Source organism: Lagenorhynchus albirostris, chromosome 7 (assembly GCF_949774975.1).
Source record: "Lagenorhynchus albirostris chromosome 7, mLagAlb1.1, whole genome shotgun sequence".
Taxonomy (NCBI): Eukaryota; Metazoa; Chordata; class Mammalia; order Artiodactyla; family Delphinidae; genus Lagenorhynchus; species Lagenorhynchus albirostris.
In genome coordinates this window covers 23,321,606-23,343,858 of record NC_083101.1, presented here as the reverse complement: position 1 = coordinate 23,343,858, position 22,253 = coordinate 23,321,606, and the positions used below count along the sequence as shown (strand labels likewise).

The following is a 22,253-nucleotide window of genomic DNA, read 5'->3' as shown; positions in this document are numbered from 1 at the left end:
GTTGACTTCAAGATGCTCACGTTTGCCTGCAAGTATGGAATGTGGCCACTAGGTGGCAGTGGTTCTAAAGTAAAAGCAGCTGCCCCAGCCAAGAACCTTCCTAGGGCGTCAGGAGGAGGTTTCCCACTCTTCACACAAGCCAGGAATCTGTTGAGACCTACATATAGCTACTCCCAAAAACCCACAATGAAAACACCACTTGCACAATTAGACGTGGAGGTCAAATGTGGCTCTTCATTTACGTTTACACTTCAGTGGAAAACTGATGGTTGCCACCAGATGGCAGCATACACCTGCACGCTTCCTCCATTCACGGCCCATAGTTTTTTGTTGTTTTTAAACAGTTTTATTACGATGTAATTTATATACCATAAAGTTCTCCCATTTAAAGTGTACAATTCAAAGGTTCTTACTATATTTGAAGAGTTGGGCAACCATCACCACAGCCAATTTTAGAATACTTTCATCACCCTCAAAATAAATATTGTACCCTTTTAGCCATCACTGCCAATGCCTCGCCCTCCCCCACTCCTCCTCGCCCCAGTACTAGGCAATGACGGCTCTGCTTTCTGCCTCTATGGATTTGCCGGTTCTGGACATTTCAAATAATATTATACAATATGTCTTCTTTTGTACTTAGCATAAGATTTTTGAGATTCCTCCATTTGTAGGATGTATTAGTGTTTCATTCCTTTATTTTTGCCGAAAGATATCCAATTTTATGGATATACCATATTTTGTTTATCCATTCATCAGTTGACCTTTGAATGGGCAAGCTTTTGTGTTGACATATGTTGTCAATTCTCTTTAAACCTAGGAGTGGAATTTCTGGGTCATGTGGTAACTCTGTTTAATCTTTCAGGGAACTGCATGGCCCATAGTTCTTAAGGGCTAGCTCTGCACCAGGCACTGTGCTGAGCGCTTGACATGGATTATTTCCTTCCGTTTTTTTTTTTTGTTTTGCGGTATGCGGGCCCCTCACTGCTGTGGCCCCTTCCGCCGCGGAGCACAGGCTCCGGACACGCAGGCCCAGCGGCCATGGCTCACGGGCCCAGCCGCTCCGCGGCATGTGGGATCTTCCCAGACCGGGGCACGAACCCGTGTCCCCTGCATCGGCAGGCAGACTCTCAACCACTGCGCCACCAGGGAAGCCCTTTATTTCAGTTTTTACAACACTCCTTTGAGGCATCTACTATTAGTATCTGCTCCATTTTACAAATGGGGAAACTCGCACTCAGGGTGTTTGAATAACTGGCTCTGGGTGATATGATCAGGGGTGAGGGGAGGATTCAAAGCCAGGCAGGATTCTGCACCGAAGCCTGTACTCTGACCTCCCAAACTTTCCTTCTCATCAACTTGATTCAATAGCAAACAAACCTCCAGTCGTTGTCCTGGGCCAGCTCTGCGTTCTCTCAGTAGAGCCCATCTTTAGCACAGACCAGCATCAAGAGGGAGATGGTACTATGACAGCTGAAAATTGGGCTTGTATGCTGAAGTGGCAAAGGTGTGGGAATATGAGTGGGATGTGGACAGTCTCTGTTAAAAGTAGCCACTGTCACTAAAAGCCAACACACCCTACAATTTTGGCTCTTCCCAACTGCTTCCCTGAGCGCATAGGCATGGGGTCTACCCTCTGAGTTTTCCCAAATACCTACTGAGTTATGGAAACGCTCTGGGGCATCATAGAAATAATCTCCAGCCTGAAGCATCTGCTTTCCTTGGCTCTCACTGTTCACACATTTTATGGAATCACCCCAATTCCAGGTGTCTGTTTCTGTATCGGGTAGGGTACAGGTAGATGTCAACGAAGTGAGCCAATAATTAATTCACCGGCTGAAAAGACAGAAGTTTATTCCTCTCTCACAGTACAGTCCAAGGGGGAAGCATTTGAAATCAGGGGGCAGTTTGTTTTAAGCCTCTTTTAGAGTCAAACTCTTTCCATCCTGTTCCTTGTCACCCTCAGGACCTGTTGTCATGGGCATGGTCCAGCCTTAGGAAATGGTAAGATGCAGTAAAGCCATTTACTGAAAACCCAGGTGTGCCCATTCCCTGGATCCTCAGTAGCTGTGGCTTCCCTGCATCAATTAGGACAGACAGCTGACCAGCTTCTAGAGATTAATTAATAGTAATTCTAGGGGCTTCCCTGGTGGCGCAGTGGTTGGGAATCTGCCTGCCAACGCAGGAGACATGGGTTTGAGCCCTGGTCCGGGAGGATCCCACATGCCGCGGAGCAACTAAGCCCATGCGCCACACTACTGAGCCCGCGCGCCTAGAGCCCGTGCTCCGCAACAAGAGAAGCCCCCCGCAATGAGAAGCTCGCGGACAGCAACAAAGAGTAGCCCCTGTTTGCTGCAACTAGGGAAAGCCTGCACCCAGCAATGAAAACCCAACACAGCCCCAAAATAAATAAATAAAAATAATTCTAAAAACCCCAGTAAGTTTAGTGATTCCACTGTGACCACACCCAATAAGTCCAAAGGAATAAGCTGTTAAAACTTGACTAAGTTTGCACGTCTTCCCTCATGACACAGTCCACGTCTGGTTTATCTCTTCCCATATTTACAATTGCACAAACTGGGAAGAAGAATAGTTATCAGGACAGATGAACATAGAATAACTGTCCATTAGTCCTGAAAAGTCCTCTGGATGGATTGAGATATCCCCTGTATCTTAGCATAAAGGACAACGCATGTCTTCTCTTGCTACCCAAATATCACTTGAATACCCACGTTCCACAAATCCTGCACATCACGGGAGCAGAGTTGGCATGCTTAATGGGGACTAACGGGGAGTTTATCCTGGGCTATGAAGCCACAAGGACGGTCACTCACGGATACAAATAAGCTGACAGTGTTCAGACATCCCTCAGTCACATGACCTGCATCTCACTCAAGGGCAGCTGAGGAGGGCTTTTCGGAGCCTCTCGGGGTCATGCAGCTGCTTCTACTTGTACCGGTTTCTCTGACTTTGGTTGCAAGCCATACGGATTGACCTGAAGAAGATTCTGCTGGCTGCCATGTTGCTTAGTCTGGGTTAATCTCAGCGAGTCTGGAATGACCTCATGCTTATCTCCAGAGCTGCTGGAGCATGCCAGTGACCCTTAGCTGACACTGTAGAATGCATTAACTCAAGATAAGTGATGTTCTTTTCCCATAGGTTCACGAGTTGTTTCAGGGAGGGATGGGCCAGCCTAGCCTGCCAGCAGTGCTTAGTAATAATACTTGGGTTTATGATATGCACCTGGTATTGGTGGACTCTGGGGGCTTTTGACATTTAAGGCTGGCAAGGTATCTGGAATGTGCTTAGAGGACCAGCTCTCACTATAAAAATCCCCCACCACAAGTAGACTTGGGGCTTCTGGTTCTCAGGCGCTTTTTCTGTATGCTGATGGTGGTGACATGAGACCTGTACCACTCAGCGCTGGGAGGACAAAGAAGCCTGTGCCTGGGAGCGCCAGACCCCTTCCGATGCATCTCTCTCCTGTAGTGGCTGTATTGCGCCCTTGACCTTTAACAAGGTGGTCTGAGTATAAATTGAACTGTGAGTCCTTTCAGCAATAGAACATTTAAGGTAATTAATGTGTAATTAACACATATCTTCTCGATGCACCTTCATGCTCCTAATCTTAATGGCACCTAAACCACCTGCTTGCCAGGTGCACTTGGTCCTTGGCAATCAGTCCCGGGACTTGGAAAGGCAAAGGCTTATTATGAGGGAAATGAGGCGGGCTCTCAACAGTAACGTGCTGGGTTTTGTAAATGTTACCAAAAAGGATTCAGGTGATCTTCCTTACTTGCAAGTGAGAGGTTAAAAGCACAAAGCCCGCTCCAGGCAGACAGAGGAAAGTGAGGACTGGGCAGGTGGAGGCAAGTACAATCTAATGTCAGAACTTTTCAAGTCCCATCCCTTGTAGGTTATTACAAAATACTGAGTATAGTTCCCTGTGCTATATGGTAAGTCCTTTTTGATTATATATTTTATACGTTTTACTGTGTATCCCAAACTCCTAATTTATTCCTCCCCCCTCTTTCCCCTTTGGTAACTGTAAGTTTGTTTTCTATGTCTGGGGGTCTATTTCTGTTTTGTAGATAAGTTCATTTGTATCATTTTTTTTAGATTCCAAATATAAACTATATCATATGATATTTGTCTTTGACTTACTGCACTTAGTATAATCTCTAGGTCCATCCATGTTGCTGCAAATGGCATTATTTCATTCTTTTTTATTACCGAGTAGTATTCCATTGTATTCATACCTAACTTTTAACGGTACCCACATCCAGAGTTGGCAATTAGAAGAGGAGAGAGTAGGGGAGGCTGCTTCTCCTTAAGCTGAGGGAAAAGGGATTTAAAGAAGCCCTTAAACAGCTTGTTAAACATTCTCTGGAGAGCGGGGGAAACGGCAACTGGGATGCAGCACACCTGAGAACTATGAAGGGCTCCAGGTTATAGGAGGCAGCTTCCCCAAGAGCACAGCAAAGAGAGGTTGCAGTGTGAGTTTGGCCTCCCTCCTGAACTGTGGGCACAACGCATGGTGCCTGTTTCCCCAGGAGCAGAGATGGGCCTCCCATTCAAGAGGGATGGCGTGAGGTTTTCTTGGATCCCTACACAAGGGCTGCCTGGAGCGGGGAGGGAAAAACGGCAGAAGGAAGCTGGAGGTTTACCCGTGCCTGCCGAGGAGCTGAAGACTGGTCTTAAGCAACCATTGGAGCAGAGATGCATCCTCCAGGTCAAAGGAAGATCCCAGCGATGAGAAGGTGAGTCTCCAAAACCAGGGAAGAGAAAGTGTCGGCGGTTAATTCCGTCCCTGCCTGTCTCATGACGGTATTAATCAAGTAAGGTCCTTCCTCACCTCCCTCCCTCCCTCCCAGCCCCTACCCACTGCCAACCCTGGAGAGGACAGACACTTTCGAAGGAATTTTGGGACAGGAGCTAGAGCCCCAGGTGGGAGAGCAACTCAAGGAGCTTCCCACCGGCTCCCACTGTGTACATCCAGCCCAGGGCTGCTGAGGAAGACGTGTTACTGTTGAACAAAGTCAGACTTTTTGTTTGTTTTGTAAATTACACCTGAGCGGGTGTATTCCGTGTTTTGCTTTCCATTTCTCTGAGGGGTCAGAACAGAAACAGGCCCAGCCATAAATTTCACCCATGGCTGCAGAAGGCAAAGTTGTGTGTGACAATTTCCCATGAGTTGCGCGGTTCAATGCGTTTCAATGTTGTTACTTAACGTTCCTTAAGAACAAAGCATGTGACTTTCCTGTAAGTCTCGCTTGCGGGAGGCATTCAGAGCCTGGAAAAGGTGTGCTCTCTCTGTAACTGCTTGCTTGCTAATCACACCACGCCAGCCTGGACTCAGCAAGGAAACACGCTGCAGCATCTCACAGCCATCAGCCCGGGGGCTCTTGTAACGCAGGGTGGGGGGCTCTAGGCTCTTCCCGTGGGGCTTGTCGGGGGCAACTGTTCTTCCCCATCACCCCTTGCCCTCTTCAGCAGAGGCTAATAGGACTGCCATTCTTTAGACCAGAATAGGAAAGTGGGGCTGAAAGTTCCTAAGTGAACTTGTCAAAAATGGCGTAGTCTCTCCGGAACCAGTGAGCAATTCTCCACATCTCTGTGCACATACTTAGGACACTAATAGGGATGATTTTTGCTTTAAAAAAGTCTACAAGAGGAAATCTACCAAGCGTGACCCATCCATACTGATCATACATGGAGGCAGGGGACAACCTGTATCATGACTAGGGGGGTCTCCCACTTGAGCCTGCATCAGAATCACCTGGAGGGCTCATTAAAACAGACTGCTGGCCTCGCCTGCCCGCAGGCTTCCTGAGTCAGTGGTTAAGGGCGGGGCCGGAGAAGTTGCATTTCTGACACATCCCCAGGTGACACTGATGCTGCTGAACCACAGAACACTCTGGAACCGCTGAGCTAGATTACGGGAGACTGGCTGGGTTGCCACTGGCGACCTCAAACCACTCTGAAATTAATCATTTTGAAATTTGTTTTAAGTGTCTTGAAAAACACTCTGAAAATAACTTTTTGCCCTCCCTCCTCACCTCTGGCTAAATACCACGGTGAGGGTTTTCAGGAACTTCTTTCTTTTTTTTTTAATGCTTAAAAAAATCTTTTTTTCTTGAAGTATAGTTGATTTACAATTTTGTGTTATTTTCAGGTGTACAGCGAAGTGATTCCTATCTATATATTCTCTTTCAGATTCTTTTCCATTATAGGTTATTACAAGGTATTGAATATAGTTCCCTGTGCTATACAGTAGGTCCCTGTTGTTTATTCTATATACAGTGGTGTGTATCTGTTAATCGTGGACTCCTAATTTATTCCTTCCCCCTTTCCCCTTTGGTAACCATAAGTTTGTTTTCTATGTCTGCAAGTCTGTTTATGTCTTGTAAATAAGTTCATTTGTATCATTTTTTAGGTTCCACATATAAGTGATATAATATTTGTCTTTCTCTTTGACTTACTTCACTTAGTATAATAATCTCTAGGTCCATCCATGTTGCCGCAAATGGCATTATTTCATTCTTTTTGATGGCTGAGTAATATAGGAACTTCTTGCCCAAACTATTACAGCCCCTTGCCTTGCAAGCGTTCCTCATTGTAATGCCTGAGCATGCCCTCATCCGCTATGGTATCTAGTTCTTCTCTAGAAGAATCCTGAGTAGAGAGCCTTCCAACAGGAGGTGACCAGTGTTTCTGGTTCAGGTACAATGAAAGGCAGACAGCTAGCTCCTAGTGAGGAAGTTCAAGGGTTTCTCTTTCCCCATAACTCTGCCCCACAAGAGGATACAGTTGAGCCTGCGTGTTTTTAAGAGGAACCACGGCCCTTCTGGTCAACTTTCTTTTTCTGAGAGACCAGATCATTCCTCATCTTTCCACCTGCAGAGCTGGTGAGATTCAAATAGGCATCGGCTGCCTCTTACATGGGACTGTGCCCCGGCCCTGCTCCCTGTCCCTGGAAAGTCAGGTAGAATAACAGTGGGACCCAAAGGAGAAAGGCCGTGAAGATTCTGATGGGCGCCGCTTGCGCTCGGCGGCGAGAGACTCTGCCCCTTGAGCAACTTAGTCAGTGCCTCCCATCTGCAGTCTGAGTGGTGCTAAGGCAGTGGGTCTGAATGCTGACCTCACATATCCAGAGGAAGCTTTCGTGGTCATCCTCAAGACAAGCCCACCTAGACAGGCAAATGTAAAAAGAAGAGGGCAGGAAATGAACAAAGAAATGAAAACAAATGTCCACCAAAGGACCTGTAAAAATAATGAGAGTAGCTTTATTCACAATGACAAAAAATGGAAAGAAATAGGGCTAAGAAAAAGTAAATTGTAATTACTGGGAAGAGGCTAAAGTGAACTTTCTAGAATGCTGGAAATGTATATCGGTCTACATTATATAAGTGTGTGTGTATCTGTATTTGTGAAAATAAGCATATATATACATGAAAATAAATACAAGATTAGTGCACTTGCCATACTTTTCATATTTTATGCCTTGATCAAAAAGCAAAATCTAAAATACCAATGCTCAGGCCCTACTCCAGAGATTGTAATTTAATGGAATGTTCTCCAAGGTTCCTGATGATTCTTTTGTGCAGTCAGGGTTGAGAAGACTGTCTTGGGGAATAGGGCCGACCTTGGCATGTGCCTCAGGCTAGAGAGGCCAAAGGGGCCTCGCAGCTCATGGAAGGTCCAGCTCACTGGGGTTTGGCCCTTGAGGCTCCATGGTACAGACACCCTTTGGGGACTGGGCACGCCCTTGGCATGCACCTCCTTGGCAGGTGGCTAGTCAGGGGTCTTCCCACGGATCTTGCCAGGCTGTGGTAGGGGTCAGCAGAGAGGAGTCTGGGATTTGGTGGGCAGTCTCCCTCAGACCTCAGGTTGTGAGTGTGGCCACCCATGTTGTGGGCAGCCCCTTAAGAGGAGAGCAAGCCTCTGGAGAATCGGGCAGGTGGAGTCTGAGGCAGGGGCAGGAACCCGTGGCTGGGAAGGGAGTGAGGTCGGGCTCTCATGCAAAAAGAAAATCAAAATGGGGTCAGTATTGCTAAGAGAGCTCTGTAAAATGGAGCTGGGAGGCCATGAAAGGTGTGCGACTGTTGCATGGCTCAGCCTGTATGGAATCTGACCTTTTGACCTGATGAAGTTATCCAAAACACCTGCTAGAAACTCAGAGTACATATCAGACCCTTACCCTAAAATAACTCCTGGCAGTCTATCTACTTACAGGACTCCTACCCTAAAACAACTTGGGATTCCTTAAGAACAAATATTTTCTGACTTGTGTCAGAGTCAGTCACAATTCTCACCAGGCAACTTTTTTTGGGGGGGAGGGATGTATAGTTGATTTACAATGTTGTGTTAGTTTCTGCTGTACAGCAAAGTGACTGTTATACATATGTATAAATTAGTTTTTATATTCTTTTCCATTATGGCTTATCACAGGATATTGAATATAGTTCCCTATGCTACAGTAGGACCTTGTTGTTTATCCATTCTATATGTAATAGTTTGCATCTGCTAATCCCAAACTCCCGGTCTATCCCTCCCACACCCACACCCCTTAGCAACCACACAGCTGTTCTCTATATCTGTGAGTTTCTGTTTCATAGATAGGTTCATTTGTGTCATGTTTTAGATGCCACATATAAGTGATATCATATGGTATTTGTCTTTGTCTGACTTACTTCACTTGGTATGATAATCTCTAAGTCCATCCATGTTACTGCAAATGGCATTATTTCATTCTTTTTTATGGCTGAGTAGTATTCCATTGTATATATGTACCACATCTTTATCCATTCACCTGTCGATGGACATTTAGGTTGTTTCCATGTCTTGGCTATTGTGAATACTGCTGCTGTGAACATTGGGTTGCATGTATCTTTTCGAATTATAGTTTTCTCCAGATATATGCCCAGGAGTGGGATTGCTGGGTCATATTGGCAATTCTATTTTTAGTTTTCTGAGGAACCTCCATACTGTTTTCCATAGTGGCTGCACAAATTTACACTCCCACCAACAGTGTAGGAGGGTTCCGTTTTCTCCACACCCTCTCCAGCATTTGTTATTTGTAGACTTTTAAATGATGGCCATTCTGAATGGTGTGAGGTGGTACCTCATGGTAGTTTAGATTTGCATTTTTCTAATAATTAGCAACGTTGAGCATCTTTTCATGTGTTGCCAGGCAACTTTTAACAACCTTATGGCTCTTGGTCGTTATAAGCCCCTGCCTCTTTCTCTACCTTGGAACACTCTTTTGGGGTTACCCGAATCAGTCTCCCAAACTGCTTTTTTTTTTTTTTTTTTGGTGGTACGCAGGCCTCTCACTGTTGTGGCCTCTCCCGTTGTGGAGCACAGGCTCCGGACGCGCAGGCTCAGCCGCCATGGCTCATGGGCCCAGCCACTCCACGGCATGTGGGATCTTCCCGGACCGGGGCACGAACCCGTGTCCCCTGCATTGGCAGGTGGACTCTCAACCACTGTGCCACCAGGGAAGCCCCCCAAACTGCAATTCTTAAGATCCCATATAAACCTTTTTCTTATTTGCAGGCTCCTGCATTATTATTATAATTATTAATTTTTTTTTGGTTGACACTCAGGACCCACCAACCACAAAAGTACCTGCATTTCTTAGGAAGGGGAGCAGCTCCTGCCCTGGGAGATTTGCTAACCTGGATCTGGACTTGATATTGATTTTGAGGGCTGGCTTAGACTCATCTTACAAACACTTGGAGTTTGGGTTGGCAGAAGATGCAGTTTTGCCACCACCAGCTTTTTCCTGCATCTATTGGGTTGGCCAAAAAAAGTTTGGGTTTTCTGTAACATCTTATAGAAAAACCCAACCGAATCTTTTTGGCCAACCCAATATTTCTCGGCCAGGACAAAGGGGTTGACATGCTGTCAAGTCTTGATTATCGTCCTGGACTCGGGAATTCAGGGGGTGGATTCATCGGTGAACAGACAAAGGAGAGACAAAAGGATTACTAAGACATAGTGGGTGCATCATCTTTCTGGATGGAAGTTGAGGGGAAAACAATGTAATTGCCGCAAATCCAAGGCCAAGACATACTATTAAAAGTTCAGTCCCTTGAACACTGTTTCTAGGAAGCGTATTATTCATTAGCTGTGGGAGAAACACAATTGCAGCCGGTGAAAGACTTTAGGAATTTATATGCAGATGGAAAAAATTGAAGGTGGTGAACTGGGTCTTTCTCGACAATAAGGAAGTGACCTAAAGGGCTGTTTTTGCAGAGTAGGGATAACCAATGCCTCAAAGGCTGGGGAAAGGTTAGTTTTAGGAAGAGTATTTAGAAAAAGTCAAACAGTTCTCTCTGGCCTCCAGATGGAAGCACCAGTTTCACCATCAGCACTGGAAGGGGATTTCCCAGCTATGACGCTTACAGAAATAAGTGAAGGGGAAGGAGTCAGAAGGAGGTGGTTTAACATAGCAGTGTTAAAAGATAAACTCTTAAAATGTGCCTTCGTTTATTTGAGCAAAAATCGATTCCAACCAAGCCGCACCAAACCGGAAATGGTTAGGAACACTCCATCCACAGGAGCTGGGGGGAGACTTTTATAGGGAAGACGCCAAAGCAAAACGAGGAAATTGGCTGTAGCTTAAAGCCTAGTCGGCTGCTTGTGATTGGTTGCCCTTAGCTTTCATTCTGTAGCCTTGAGGCATTGATGGGCATAGATTTTGGTTTGCTACCGCAGGCCAACCAGGCATTAGAGCCAGCTCCGACTAACGGCTTCCCTGTTTAATTGAATAGTTCAGAGTTGAGAGTGCGGCTCTGGAGTGTGGCTGCCTGAGTTTGCTTCTCCGTTTGCAATTTGCTAGCTGTGTCACCTTGAGCAAGTTATATAACCGTGTTAGAACTATTGGCCTTCAATCTGGGGTACCCCACCCACAATCTGGGGGTATCCCACCCACAAGTTGAGATGCAGAGTTCTTAAATAGGAGTCACCCCAAAGAAGAAGGATCCCCTCAGGAAGGACCTAATCCTAGAGGTACCACCAGAAAATATTTCAAATTTGTCCAGAAGCTGAAAGAATTTCCCGACGCCTCTCTCAAAACCCAAGAAAACCCAGTTAAAAAAATTTTTTTTTTCAAAATAATATATAAGGTCAAAAAAGAGACCAGACATCTTAGGTAGTGGTCATGGCAATGCCCCTGTGAGGCACTGTTTCTCACACGGCGGATCGGTGTGATATTCAGAGGCAGAACTTGACGCTAGCTCCCCAAGGAGGGGAGGAACTAGACTCTTAGCGCCCTTCCCTCCACCAACCTCCTCCATCGGCCACGGTGGCGGAGCCCCTCTCCATATACACACAGAGGTGCTCACAAAGCCCTAATTTATTGGAGAGCAAGGGACCTCTTCCTAGCCAGTGGCTTAAATTAGGGTCAGCTGGTGCAGCAGGAGTGTTGGAGGCGCCTTCGGAGAAGCCTGAATGCATACGGAGGGGGCCGGAGGGACCCTCGGGCAGGATGCCGCATTTCCTGCGTTTGTCTGGAATCCAGATGTTGGGAAGTTCTGGATTAAAAAGTGGCTGGGGATTTTGGTATTTGCACCCAATCAACAGCTCAGCTTCTGGAGGGGAATTCTCCCTTCCCACTGCGGGTCTACTGTAAGATTAATTTCCTACTGAAAAGCAGAAGCAGAGTCCTCTCACTTAGCTGAGACACAGCGAGGATGGTGATAGTCTCCTGTCTGTGCCTACAGCCCCCCTCAGTCTAGTACAGCCTGGAGGTGAGGTAGGGACGGGGGGTGTAGATTATTGAATAGCTACTACAATAGGAGAGGTGTGGTGCCCATGGAATCCTTCTTTTCCCCCAAATGGTAATCAGTAATCCACAGCTGAAAACCAAAGGCACAAAGAACCCCACATTTTAAGAACTGCCAGGTCTGTAGGTCAGCCATAGTCCCAAGAGCTGTGGTTCTCAAAGTGTGTTCCCCAGACCAGCAGCATCGGCATCACCCGGGACCCTGTTAGAAATGCAAATTCTTGCCCCGCCCCTTCACAGCTGCTGAGTGGGAAGCTGAGGGGATGGGGATCAGCCATCAGTGGTTTAACAAGACCTCCAGGTGATTCTGATGTCCGCCCACATTTGAGAAGCTGGAGATGGCTGGGAGACAAATGCGGTTTTTTTTTTTTTTTTTTTTTTCCCGGTACACGGGCCTCTCACTGCTGTGGCCTCTCCCGTTGCGGAGCACAGGCTCCGGACGCGCAGGCTCAGCGGCCATGGCTCACGGGCCCAGCCGCTCCGCGGCATGCGGGATCCTTTTTTTAATATTTATTTATTTGGCTGCACCGGGTCTTAGCTGTGGCACGCGGGCCCTTTAATTGCGCAGGGGGGCTCTTAGCTGCATCATGTGAATTTAGTTCCCTGACCAGGTTTGGAACCGGGGCCTCCTGCGTTGGGAGTGAGGAGTCTTAACCACTGGACCACCAGGGAAGTCCCTGGCTGTCAATTCTAATCCATCCCTGCTAGGGGGCAGGCTCCCCTCATGCCAGCTCAGCCTGATTCCCTAACTTATCAGGTACTCCCCATCATTAAAGCTCTTTCATCCCAGTTCTTAAGACTTGAAACGACTAGAATTTAAGTGTCACGCATATTCAAGTCAGATCCCACCAACCTCCCCACCCCCAAGCACAACCTTGAATTATACCTTTAAGATTAGAGGAAGGGGCGTGGTCTTCTCGCTCACACAACCCTCCCCCTTCTGTGCGCCACATCTTTTTTGGCTTTAGGCTAGAAGGACACAGAGAGCTTGTGTGGACTGGCTGTGGCGTAGTTTTGGTCTCTTTGGCCTTGACCGTGTACACCGACCTCGCTGAGGGTCTGCAGGCTCGGTGTGGACAGGTGGCGCCCCCCCACGGGCTCCTGCAGACGAGAAACTCTGCCATAGAGGTCCATCTCTCTTCGTCTGTGGCCACCGTCTTATCTGCCCTCTGCTGGCCCAACTTAGGCCTGTGGACAGGGACGGGGGTATTTTCTGCACCTATGTGCCGTGATTACCCTTAACACCTTATCTTCCTGGTGGTTCTATACTGACATTTTCCCACTGAGGTCTCTCTTCATCTCTTGGGGCAAGCCTATTTGCCAAACAGTCATCCAACTTGGGGGATAATGTGTTGCCCCGCCCCCTTTCTTGCAAATACTACCAACTTTTAAAAAAAACAAAACCTCTGACCTTCCTGCCTCTCCTTCTTGTGTTCACTCCGTGGATAGGGGAAGAGGGAATGGCCTCTATACAAATATTGAATGTCCTGTCAAAGGTCAACAAAGCGGGACACTACTTAAAGTGGTAAGCACAGATTTTCATCACTAGCATACTGCTGCAACAGGGAGCTGAAAACTTCCATTGGTACAGAGGTGGCTGTGTGTTTTAAAGGGAGAATGGGGGAGTAGGGAGGGAGGCAAGTAGGAACTCAGAAGTCAGGGAGATGAAAATTACAGAAACTAGGAAAGGTGGGATTGGTCCATGTGAAACCCATCCCGGTTTGCTAACTGGTACCTATCAAAATTAGGTTCGCACCCTCCCACAGAGACTAGGAGACAGGGAGCCTATCTTCGTTCAGGTGCTGGCTGGAACAAAATAGCAAATTCTTGGCATTGTTGTGATTTCTTTAAGGGGGGGCTTGGGTCATCCTGGGGATGCTGCCTTGACCTATTAGAAACCATGTTCATGTTGGCTCTAGTCTTCTAGGTTGAGGGCTAGTCAGAGAGAAAGGACTCAGAGGCGCCTAGCTAGAGTTTGGTCAAGGAGAGAATATCAGTCCCAAGGGCAGCCTCCTGCCAGCCTCATATCCCTAAAGAAAAAGGGTCATGCCCATTCCGTCAAAATAGCATTTGTCGGGCTTCCCTGGTGGTGCAGTGGTTGAGAGTCCACCTGCCGATGCAGGGGACACGGGTTCGTGCCCCGGTCTGGGAAGATCCCACATGCTGCGGAGTGGCTGGGCCCGTGAGCCATGGCTGCTGAGCCTGCGCGTCCGCAACGGGAGAGGCCACAGCAGTGAGAGGCCCGCGTAACACAAAAAGGAAAAAAAAAAAAAGGACAAATAATGAGAAGGATCCTCCCTTCCTCAGCCCCACACCCGAGGGGCTATTATCGCCTCATTTTACAGCTGGGGGATCTGTGGCTCTGAGAGTTAAGTGACTCAGCTCAGGTCAGGTTTACCAATGGCAGTGCTGAGATTGGAGCCCAGGTGCACCTATCTCCAAGCCCAGCAAGACGGCAGCCCTGTGGGCAGGTCCTCACTGTGGGCTGGAAGGCTGGGTGACCCTGAGGTAAGCTGCCACAGGCGGGATTTACAATGTGATCTGGTTATTCTCTAGTTTAGGAAAACCTTCTTCTGCCAACCCTGGGGAGAGTGTGGGAAAAGAAGATTAGCTCCAGTCCTGTTGGGGGAGACAATCAGAGTGGGTGGCGTGACAGCCCAGACATAATCTGAGCTCTTTGCCCCACAGGTTTGACCACCCATGGGTTGGGAGAAGCATGTGAGTGTGGTTGAGAAACAGAGATTGCTCTGGTCTAATGCTCCTGGCAGAAGCAGCCTTGTGGGAAGGGAGTGGGAGGATTCAAAAGCAGGCTTCCTCTTGCCCCTCTCCCTTCAAGCTCTACCACAGGGAACACTTAATCCTCAGCTCCACCCCAGGCACGAGAATGACCCCATCCCAGGAGTAGGCCATGTCTCTGGGGCAAACACACCCTCAGCCTTGGTAGCTGTCAGCTGGCTCTGACTTGAACTGGCCTGCCCTTGGCTGAAAAGTTTTCCCATATCCGGCATTGCCTCTTGGACTCTGGCCTCTTGAACCGGTGCTTCAGGAAAAGCAACTCCAGACAGAAGAATGTGGACTCTAGAAAATGGGGATTTGTAGAAGGTTTGCAGTTAGGGGAGTGACCTGGGCAAAGTCTTGCACTGTCTCTTGCCTCTGAGGTCTGAGACCCCACATCCCAGGCTCCCCTTCTCTCCTGGTCACTCCTCTTCAGTGTCCCTCACTGTCTCCTCCTCCCTGACCCCACGTCATCTCAGTAAGAATTGGAAGAATCCTTAGAGATTTTTCAACTATGTAAATTGGGAGTTTTCAGGACTCATTCTGGACCCGGTCTTCTCTCTATTCTCTGCATAGGTGAATCCATCCTTTCTCATTCTAAGTACCTCTGCATACTCATGACACTTCAATTCTTATGTCTAGCCCAGAACTCTAGTCTCATTTATCCACTTGCCTATTTGATATCTTTATTGGTGTGTCTCTGAGCACCTCAAACTCAGTATCCTTCAAACTGAACTTGTAATTTTCCTTCAGTAAATCCTATTGTTTCTATCTCCAAAGTATATGTATATCAAATGTATCTACTTTTTTCCCTTCTTCTGTTCCCACTCTTTTTTTTTTTAAACATCTTTATTGGAGTATAATTGCTTTACAATGGTGTGTTAGTTTCTGCTGTATAACAAAGTGAATCAGCTATACATATACATATATCCCCATATCTCCTCCCTCTTGCGTCTCCCTCCCACCCTCCCTATCCCACCCCTCTAAGTGTTCACAAAGCACCATTCTGCTCCCACTCTTGCTTGAGCTAACAACATCTTTCCCACTGAACTTCCCCTGGCCGTAATTTCCCCTGACATTGCCTCTTAACATGACCATCCACTCATTCTCCATAGAATGACCAGAGTCATCTGGTTGAACTGCAAATCCAATCATTTTGGTCTCATATGTAAATCCCTTAATGGCTGCTTATTGTATTCAAAATAAAATCTAATATTGTACTATGACCTGGCCCCTCTCTACCTCTGTTAGCCATTAGTTCTGCTCTTCCATATTTCCATTCCTTCTCTCCTTGTGGGCACATGAAATGAATGCACTTCCTCATACCCTTGAAGTGGAGATATGCCCGTGTTACTTGCTTTGGACAATGAAACATAAGCAAAGTGATTTGAGAGCCAGTATGTGACTTTTAATGCACTTTCTTCTGCTACAGTGATTAGGGAAACCAGTATTGATATGGTGGTGCCACAAGATTGAAGCAGCTTGAATTGTTAGTAACAATGTAGGAGAGCTGCCCTGGAAGTTTGCCCAAATCCACAGTGGAATTTTCATGAGTGGGAAAAAAAAAGCTGCTGTGTGAGGTTGGGAGTTGTTTGTTACTCAGCAAAACATAGCCTATCCTGATTGATACACTGTAGAAAGAGGAGTTACTTCTGGGAAGCCTCTTCAAAACAAAAGCAAAGGAAAAGTTTTTTCAGAAAATTTCCTTGTTTTTCATTAGACTATTAAAAAAATTAACAACTGGCTCTTATTAATTATTCACAAAAGGAATCACAATGAATCCCCAAATTGGAGGGAATTTCGGGGATGGCCCAAGGAGAAGGCACATTCATATTTTGACAGGAAATGACACTCCTAGGTAACATCTCTCTATGTGGGTGGGCAAGACTGGATCACCATGGGAACAAAAGGAAGATGTGGGTAAAACTTTACAGAGAGAGAATCTGGCATGAGGAAAAGTCACTTTAGGTGTGTTTATTAAAGTTAAACATTAACCAGGTAAGATAATTTCTTCCCCACCACCCAAGTAATACCTGCTTCACTTTGTCTTTGGTTTAAAATATACCAGGAAGGATCTGAATGATTCAAATTTGGCTGAAAAGGGAGCAACTTTTGAGGAACACATACTTTCCAAGCAGGAACATTTCTTTATCTTCTTCTTTCAGGCTTCTATTACTATATATCTTCAATGATGGGCAGTGTTTAATTTGGGGAGAGAGAGAGAGAGAGAGAGAGAGAGAGAGATTGAGGAAGGGAAGAAGAGAGCAAATAGGAGAAAAGGGAGGGAGGGAGGAAGGAAGGAAGGACGGAAAGGACGGAGAGAGAAGGATGAAAGGAAATAAATCTATAATGAGACCGGAATGTGCAGTCTCAATGAGAGGGGAGAGATGACCAACCCTTCCTAAAGACACTTAAACACACAGAACAGTAGGTGTCATTGTTTTGACCCTTTTTACCCAGGGTGACCATACTTTGGGAGTCTCAAGCTAAAATGGTGTGGTCACTACCAATGAATGTAGAGACTTGTGAGCTGGTCTCCAGGCATAGCGACCAGAAAAAGGAAATTCTCAGAGCCCCTCTCTTCTCTAGAACATGTGAGAAATCCTCAGAAGTTACTGAAAACAAGATGGCCCACGCCTGTCAACTCTAGGGCACTGCAAAGGCATCCCCTGGCTAGGGTCTCTGTCTTACGTTTCAAAATTCTCTAGTTCTAAGGACTGAGTTGATGTCCATAGCAATGTCTTCTTATATAAGCAGAATGGGGCTGCACTGATCAGACAGCACTCTTTCATCCTGAGCTGTGAGCAGTCTGGTCTGGGCAACCTCTCTTTTTTTTTTTTTTGAAGGACAAGTCTACGTGCCCACTGCAAAGTTCATGTCCCACCATCCCGACGAAGGATGTAGTCCAGTTCTGCTCCCAGCTAGAGGCCCTAGCTGTGCCTCTGCCTCCTAAGTTCTTAGGTGAGGCCATAGGTGGCCTCAAGGTTGAGACCTTTGGGTGGAAACCTTCAGGCTGGGCCATATAAGCCCAGGTTCCGGGCCGCCTGGGAGATCCTGGGAGTTTTCCTCTGGGGAAATGGATAGTGAGCTGGTCTTCCAGACCTGTGTGGCTTCTTTATGGGAGGAGGGCCCTGAGCGCCAGTGTTTAAGCCAGATCCCACTGCCTTTGTTTGGGTATCGCCCACTTGACACTCATGCTGGGCTGCCTCTGGGGTCGTGCTTCCTTGCTGAGTCATCTGAGTGTCTTCAAACAAGCCTGGGAGCCTTTGCTCAGACCCCATGAACTTGTCCTTGTGCTTTACTTGATGACTGGTTTCCTGGTGGAAGGTTTGGACCGAGCGGTGCATCTCTAGGTGCGTGTGCCATGGGGACTCGGGGGCCTGGAAACAGCCTCTGTCAGCCTCCTCCAGCATCTCCTCTGCCTCAGGATCCGCCTCTTCTAGGGACAGTGAATGCCTTCTCTCCTTGTTAATCCAAACAGCACTGACCATGGCCTCAGCAGGAGCAGGCATGTTCCCTCCTGAGAAAGCAAGGCACCAGCAGGGTCACCACTGCAAAGTACATGGGTGGCTCTCATTTTGGGGGTCTCAGAGCTTTCAAGCTGAAGGAAGGACATGCCAAATACATCAGGAGGCCAGGTACCCAACACACTGCATTATCTGTCTCTAACACACACACATACACACACATTCATGCACAATTATTCATTTATTCAACAAATATTTATTAGGCCCTTATACTGTGCCAGGCATTATTTATTCTAGGTCTTGGGAATACAGTAATGAACACTGAGACAAAATCTACCTCTTCATGATGTGGTCTAGTGGAGTAGAAAAAGAATAAGCAAATAAACATACTATAATAAAGTTTCTGGTGGTAATCAATGCTATGGAAAAAAACATTCGAGTGTGATAGGAGACTTCAGATTTTGACTGCAGTGAGGGAGTGAACCCTAGGAAGAACTAGGGAACTCGCATTTCAGACTAAAAGAATAACGGGGACCAAGGGCACGACATGTGTTCACCCACATTGTGATTCACATATACTGGCCAGTGGAAAGGGTTATTCTTAACTTACAGGGTTTTGTGTTGTGGGATTCTGATAACGGGTTTAGCACCCAAAGCAGAGGAGAGGGGAACTGTGTTTTGAGGCAGTTCCTTTTGGAGGACTGGTCTTTATCTTTCTGAACCATAGCCACTGTTCTGGGAACATGTTTGCAGCACCTACTGCTTCCCTGAACTGGCTTCAGGGATGAGAAGGCAGACCGATGTCTTTCTTCCTTCTCAGGGACATCTTTTTGCCACCTGTGGAACATGATAGTTTCTTGTCAACTCTTGGTGGCATTGAGGGTTAGAGAAATGACTGAAAGGCATTTTCCTATAGAAAGGAGACCTGTGGCCAGCCTGGAATTCCCTCTGAAATGCAGTGAAGCTCCCTTGAGCATTCTGACGTTTGTCCCTGCTGGAGGCCCCTAGGTGACAGAGTACATGGTGTGAGTGGAGAGATGGTGTTGAAGGAATAAAGCCAGAAGGAAGCCCTTGAACTCTAGGGCTAGGAATCCAGAACACCTGCCACTGCATCTCTAGAACCTAAATTCATTCCATAACACTAAGGATGAAGAAAGCTAATTCCAGAGGGCTTCCTTCCATTAATCAGCTCCCAGAGTACGTGCCCTTCCAGATACAGCCCAGTGTCTTAAGACACTGAGATCTAGTTTTAGTGGGAGCCAATCTCAATGGCCACTCTGTCTTCCTGAGTCTCTGCTATGCTGGACACGGAGGATCCCTAAACTCCCTCTACTTGCTTGGCTTCATGGCATTAATATCTCCTGGTTTTCTCCTATCATTTAAGAAAAATGAACTGTGGTAAGACACACAACATACAACTTACCGTCTTAGCCATTTTGAAGGGTACAGTTCAATAGTGTTAAGTCCATTCACATTGTCACGCAACCGATCTCCAGAACTTTTTCATCTTTTTCAAACTGACACTATACCCGTTAAACAACAACTCTTCATCTCCCCCACCCTGGCAAGCACCGTTCTACTTTCTGTCTCTGTGAATCTGACTACTCCAGGTACCTCATATGAGGAGATCATCACAGCACTTGTCTTTTTGTAACTGGCTTATTTCACTTAGCATATGTCCTCAAGGTTCATGTAGGTTCATCCAAGATTCAGCATGTGTGAATTCCCTTTTTCAGGCTAATATTTGTCTGCTACCATTTTGACTGCTGTCTTCCCTGACTTTTCCTCTGCTTGTCCCTTCAGTATTTGAGTATTGTAGAACTCTAATTGTCATCCCAGCCTCTTATCAATTTACACATTGGTCCTCCACAATTTCATCCGTGCCCATGGCTTCAACTACTACCAATATGCTGATGACCCCCAGTCTGTATCTCCAGCCCACATTTCTCTCCTGAGATCCAGGCTGGTTGGAAGTTTTACAGACAACTCCCTCAAATGCAGCATATTCACAAACAAATTCATCTCTTCCTAATCAGAAATCTTTTTCTCCTATATTCTCTATCTCAGTGAATGGTACCACCATCCAGCCTGTTGCTAATGTGCAGGCAAAATTGCTTTTTTGCCCCCTCCCCCAGCATCATTTTCACCTCAATTTTGTAATCTTACTCTGATTTCTCCTTGGAGAACCACCTTATTCCTCACGCCCAGTCCAAGTGCTTCAAGTGTCCTTCTAACTCAGACTCGTGTGACGTAACGATCTGGTCCTCAGCCAATTAGCACAGAAAGCCCTAAGGAGCTTTATACGTATGAATTTATTTAGTTCCCATTCCCAGCTGAAAGGCGAGGAAGCTGAGTGACAGACTAACGTACATGACTCGTTCAAATCTGCACAGAGCAACTCAGCGGCAGAGCTGGGACTCAGGTTCAGGCCCTTCTCCAGAGACCAAGTACAGGAACACTCCATCAGACAGCACACTACTTCTCACAGTTAGAGCAACAATGTGGGCTTGCAAACTGCTAGACATGCCCTGAAAGACTGACTGAGCCTGCGGGTGAGCAGTCTTCCCTGGGGAAGCAGAGCCTGAGCACTCCTCCTCGCATTACCCTGTTGTAACTCATGATGTAACTCATGTCCATGATGTAACTCATCAAGTGGTGACCACGGAGGAGGGAGGTTTGAGTTCTAGGAGGCAGGAGAAAGGGGCAGCGGGGAGGGGTGGGGCAGGGGTGGTCAATTCTACGGGGCGTGCTGAGTTTGAGGTGTCTTTGGGGACATACCCATCACATGTATGGGTGAGTCTGAACCACAGGTGTGTTAAATCTGCGTTCATTCGATGCAAGTTTAATTAATGCTTGCTGAGTAACTGAATGAGTGAATACCCTTGAGGATGGAAGAGGGCTTTAGGAAACTCCCAGCTTCTGCCCTGCAGAGAGAGGGGGCTATTCGGCTGAACCAGTTCAGTTCAAATGGACCCCACTCACTGGCAACAGCCCAAGTTGTGAGAGGTGGGTGCCTTTAGCCCAAGGCAGTGCCCTTCCTGTCCCAGACAGTGAGGACCCTCTGGCCCCTGGTTCCTTCCCAGACTTGCCGAGAGTGGGGTGGGCTGCTCAGTGAGTCCTGAACTGTATAAACAGCCACAGAAGTTCCCAGAGCACAGCCCTGACCTTTCAGGGGGTCTTCCTACCTCTCTTGACTTGCCCTCTCGGTTAGAGGATGAAGGGCCGGGATTTGACCATCGCTTGCTTTCTGAGCCCTGTGCTCCTAACTTCCTCCTGGAATAAGTCTGAGTTCCCAGAGGGAGGAGGCTGCTCCCCTGGAGCCCCCTCCCCAGCTGCTGTTTGAGGGGGTGCAGAGCTCGCTCCGGGAGCCTGGGTGCCTCCTGGGTCCCTGAGCCCTGCGTTTCCTCTGGCCAGCGCTCAAGCTGTTGGGAACATCACGTGTCCTCTCTCCCCGGCAGCGCGCTGCCTGCCGGCTGCCGGCTTGAGGCCCCAGCGGAACGGCCCTGCACAGGCCAGCCCGCCTCCCTGCCCTTCCCCACCAGGAGGCCAGCAGAGCCCTGGCCCTGCGCTGCCCACGGCTCAGCCACCCATTCTGCCCACAGCCAGGCCCTCGTGCCCTTCCCTTCTGCCCCCAGCACCTGCCCAGCCTTACCTTTCGGGAGCACCACCACGTGGGCCTGGGCCTTCTGTTGCCGTCTCAGGCCTGCATACTGCGCTCGCAGGAGCTGCATGCTGAGCAGGGGCCCTTTCCCTGGGGCCTGAGTCCCAGAGCCGTCGGCCATGAAGGGAGACCCCAGCTGCCAGAAGTGGGGCAGGGTAGGGCATGGGCAGGGCAACCCCTTCATCCGGTTCCGGGAGCAAAGCAAACACTGATGGGCAGGGCTGGCGGGGGAGGTGGTAGGGCTCAGGGAGAGGAGGCAGGAGAGGGAAGTGAGGAGAAAGGTGGAAAGATCAGGAGAAGAGCAAGGGAGGGAGAGCGAGAAATTGGGGGAAGGAGAAGGGTGGGAGCGGGCGGGAAGGAGAAGGAAAAGTTGGGAGGGGGAGGAGGGAAGGAAGGGGTGCAAAGAGGGGATTAAGAATGGAGGAAGGAGGTGATAGCCGCGGGGTATGAATGGGGGGAGAGAAGAGTGAGCACGGGGTGGGGGGCAGCAGGAGGAGGGAGGGGGCAGGGAGGGAGTGAAAGTGAGAAATTGATGGGCAGGGAGTGAGGGGAGGAGCCGGGG

The 22,253-nt window shown here is 47.8% G+C and overlaps 1 protein-coding gene across 1 annotated transcript; it reads right to left on the bottom strand.

The window, feature by feature from the left end:
* Positions 1-16,477: 16,477 nt before the first annotated feature.
* Positions 16,478-21,933, bottom strand: C7H9orf152 (chromosome 7 C9orf152 homolog). The gene is made up of 2 exons (XM_060154652.1): positions 21,683-21,933; positions 16,478-18,083 (listed from the first exon to the last, which is right to left on the bottom strand). The coding sequence occupies exons 1-2, from the start codon at positions 21,873-21,875 to the stop codon at positions 17,572-17,574; spliced, it is 705 nt and encodes a 234-aa protein (XP_060010635.1). The 5' UTR covers positions 21,876-21,933; the 3' UTR covers positions 16,478-17,571.
* Positions 21,934-22,253: the final 320 nt, after the last annotated feature.

Excerpts from the sequence above, each read along its gene's own strand:
- C7H9orf152 (XM_060154652.1), bottom strand. The coding sequence starts at position 21,875 with ATGAAGGGGTTGCCCTGCCCATGCCCTACCCTGCCCCACTTCTGGCAG. Across the intron at positions 18,084-21,682 it reads CGTGGTGGTGCTCCCGAAAG|GAGGGAACATGCCTGCTCCT; the intron begins GTAAGGCTGGGC and ends TTGCTTTCTCAG.